The sequence below is a fragment of the Tupaia chinensis genome, unplaced genomic scaffold, assembly GCF_000334495.1.
Source record: "Tupaia chinensis unplaced genomic scaffold, TupChi_1.0 Scaffold147417_1, whole genome shotgun sequence".
Lineage (NCBI taxonomy): Eukaryota > Metazoa > Chordata > Mammalia > Scandentia > Tupaiidae > Tupaia > Tupaia belangeri.
The window spans coordinates 1,992,196-1,994,140 of NW_006207268.1; the positions used below are offsets into that span (position 1 = coordinate 1,992,196).

Below are 1,945 nucleotides of genomic sequence, written 5' to 3' on the forward strand. Positions count from 1 at the left end.
TCCCTACACTTAACACTTTACTAACACATTCGTACCTGTAAAATACAGACTAGAGAGACAATGAGAAGATAAGCAATATGCGCTAGCTTTATCTGCCTACCAGCATTCCGAGCTGTGGCCACAGAAGAATGGGATTTGAAGCCAGAGCTTCTCTGGAGCACAGTCTGAGCCACCCTCCGCTACACATTCATCAAAGGTCTGGAACAAAAACCAAACAGCACAGGTAAGCCATAAATCCAAGGCTAGTGAGCTATTGAATAAATGGGTGGGAGTAGGTGAGACAAGACAGTCAAATGAAAGGGAGAGGCTGATCACAAAAACATACTTAGATACCGAGGAAAGTTAAACATGGATTTTTCTTACAACTTTGTTTTGTGCCAATGTTTAGAAAAATTATTTTATTACAGGAAACCACGCCCCCCCAAGATAATAACTTTTCCTTGAAAATAAGTACTGGTTTATGTTAAATTTGTGTATTTATACTTTCGTACTAAAGCACATTATGCATTTGAGATGATGTAACATAGATACACCAGAGGACAGATCCGGGGGTCTGGTTGTGGCAATGAGACGTCTACAAATACCACCTGTCTGGGCCTCCCTCCTTCTGTCCCTCTTTTCCTTCCTCCCTCTTTTCCTCTCTCCTGACTCCTTCCTTCCTTTTTATTTTTTTACATCTTATTTCTTTAAGGCTTTGGTCATAGGGCACATTGCTTGCCACAGAGACAGTGAAAGTAAGAAATCACCCCGCAGTGGGGATGACCATGCCACAATTCCTTCTCCTCTCGTCTCCTTCTGGAACTTGGGGCGCACATGTAGGTCAGCGTCACAGAGCACGTTTTACAACTGTACTACGATTCGGCTTCATGATTCTATCTTTTAAAAAAAAAAAAAAAGAATTATTTAATTTTATTTATTCATTCATTTTTAATTTTTAAAAAGTGGGAAATCAAGCCACCAAGCCCAGGACTCGAACCATGGTTGGCCATGTGGGAGTGTCCAGCACCTTAACCACCACGCCACCTGCTGGTCCCCATGATCCTATCTTAAATCTTTAGGCCTCCAGGCCTCACCATCCCCCCCCCACTTTATTTATTTCTTTATAGAGAGGCACACGCTCCAGTCTTCATGCCACTACTCACCCCAGCCTCAGTCAGCCAGGATGATGGGCATGCACGTACACCCGGTGCATATAGGGAGACCTCAGGATGTGAACCTAGGACCTTCCCATTTGGCACCAGCATTGCAGAGCACTGCACTACCTTGTAGGCCCAGGCCTCACCTTTCTAATCTATATAATTACATAGATAATAAGCTCACAGGGCTCCTTCAACCAAATATGCGAATAACGGCCCAAAAAATCCTTAATCTTGGGCCAGCCAGTGCTGTTGCGGTTAAGGGGCTAGATTCCACATGGTTGACTGCAAGGCTCGAGTCCTGGACCCGGCAGCTTGAAAAACACACCAAGCGCATGTGTATGTGCGCTCAGAATCCCAAGAGGAGAATGGAGGAGAAGGGAGTATGGTGTGGCCTTCCCCCCAGGGAATGATTTCTCACTTTCCCTCTCTCTTTTCCTCTCTCTCTCTCCCCCGACCCTGGGAAATGATTTCTCACTCCCCTATAACCCCCATGAGTACACACACTCTGTAGCAAAACTAAAAAAAAAAAAAAAAATTATTAGTCTTGACTATGGGTGGAGCTACAGTGGAGTGATTATTTTCATTCTGGCAATATTCAAGAGGCGAGAACCAACTGCAGCCTACAATTTCTTTGCTCATTTCTTTTCACAGATGACCTTCACAATACTCTGAAAACATCCATGACTTGGGTTTGAATAGCAAACCTGGACAACTTAAGTTTTGTGTTACATTTCTTCATCTGAAAAATGAGAGCACAATCTTATTTTGAGGCACAAATAAAATCATGAAAGTATTAGGTTGTAGGG

The 1,945-nt window shown here is 43.5% G+C and overlaps 1 protein-coding gene across 2 annotated transcripts in view; it reads right to left on the bottom strand.

The window, feature by feature from the left end:
* Window positions 1–1,945, bottom strand: part of HS2ST1 (heparan sulfate 2-O-sulfotransferase 1) — a 196,628-nt gene that overhangs the window by 10,020 nt on the left and 184,663 nt on the right. For both annotated transcript variants that reach the window (XM_027768749.1, XM_006169694.3), the window contains exon 5: window positions 101–198. In XM_027768749.1, the coding sequence (XP_027624550.1) occupies window positions 101–198 (98 nt within the window). The remainder of the gene's footprint in view (window positions 1–100; window positions 199–1,945) is intronic.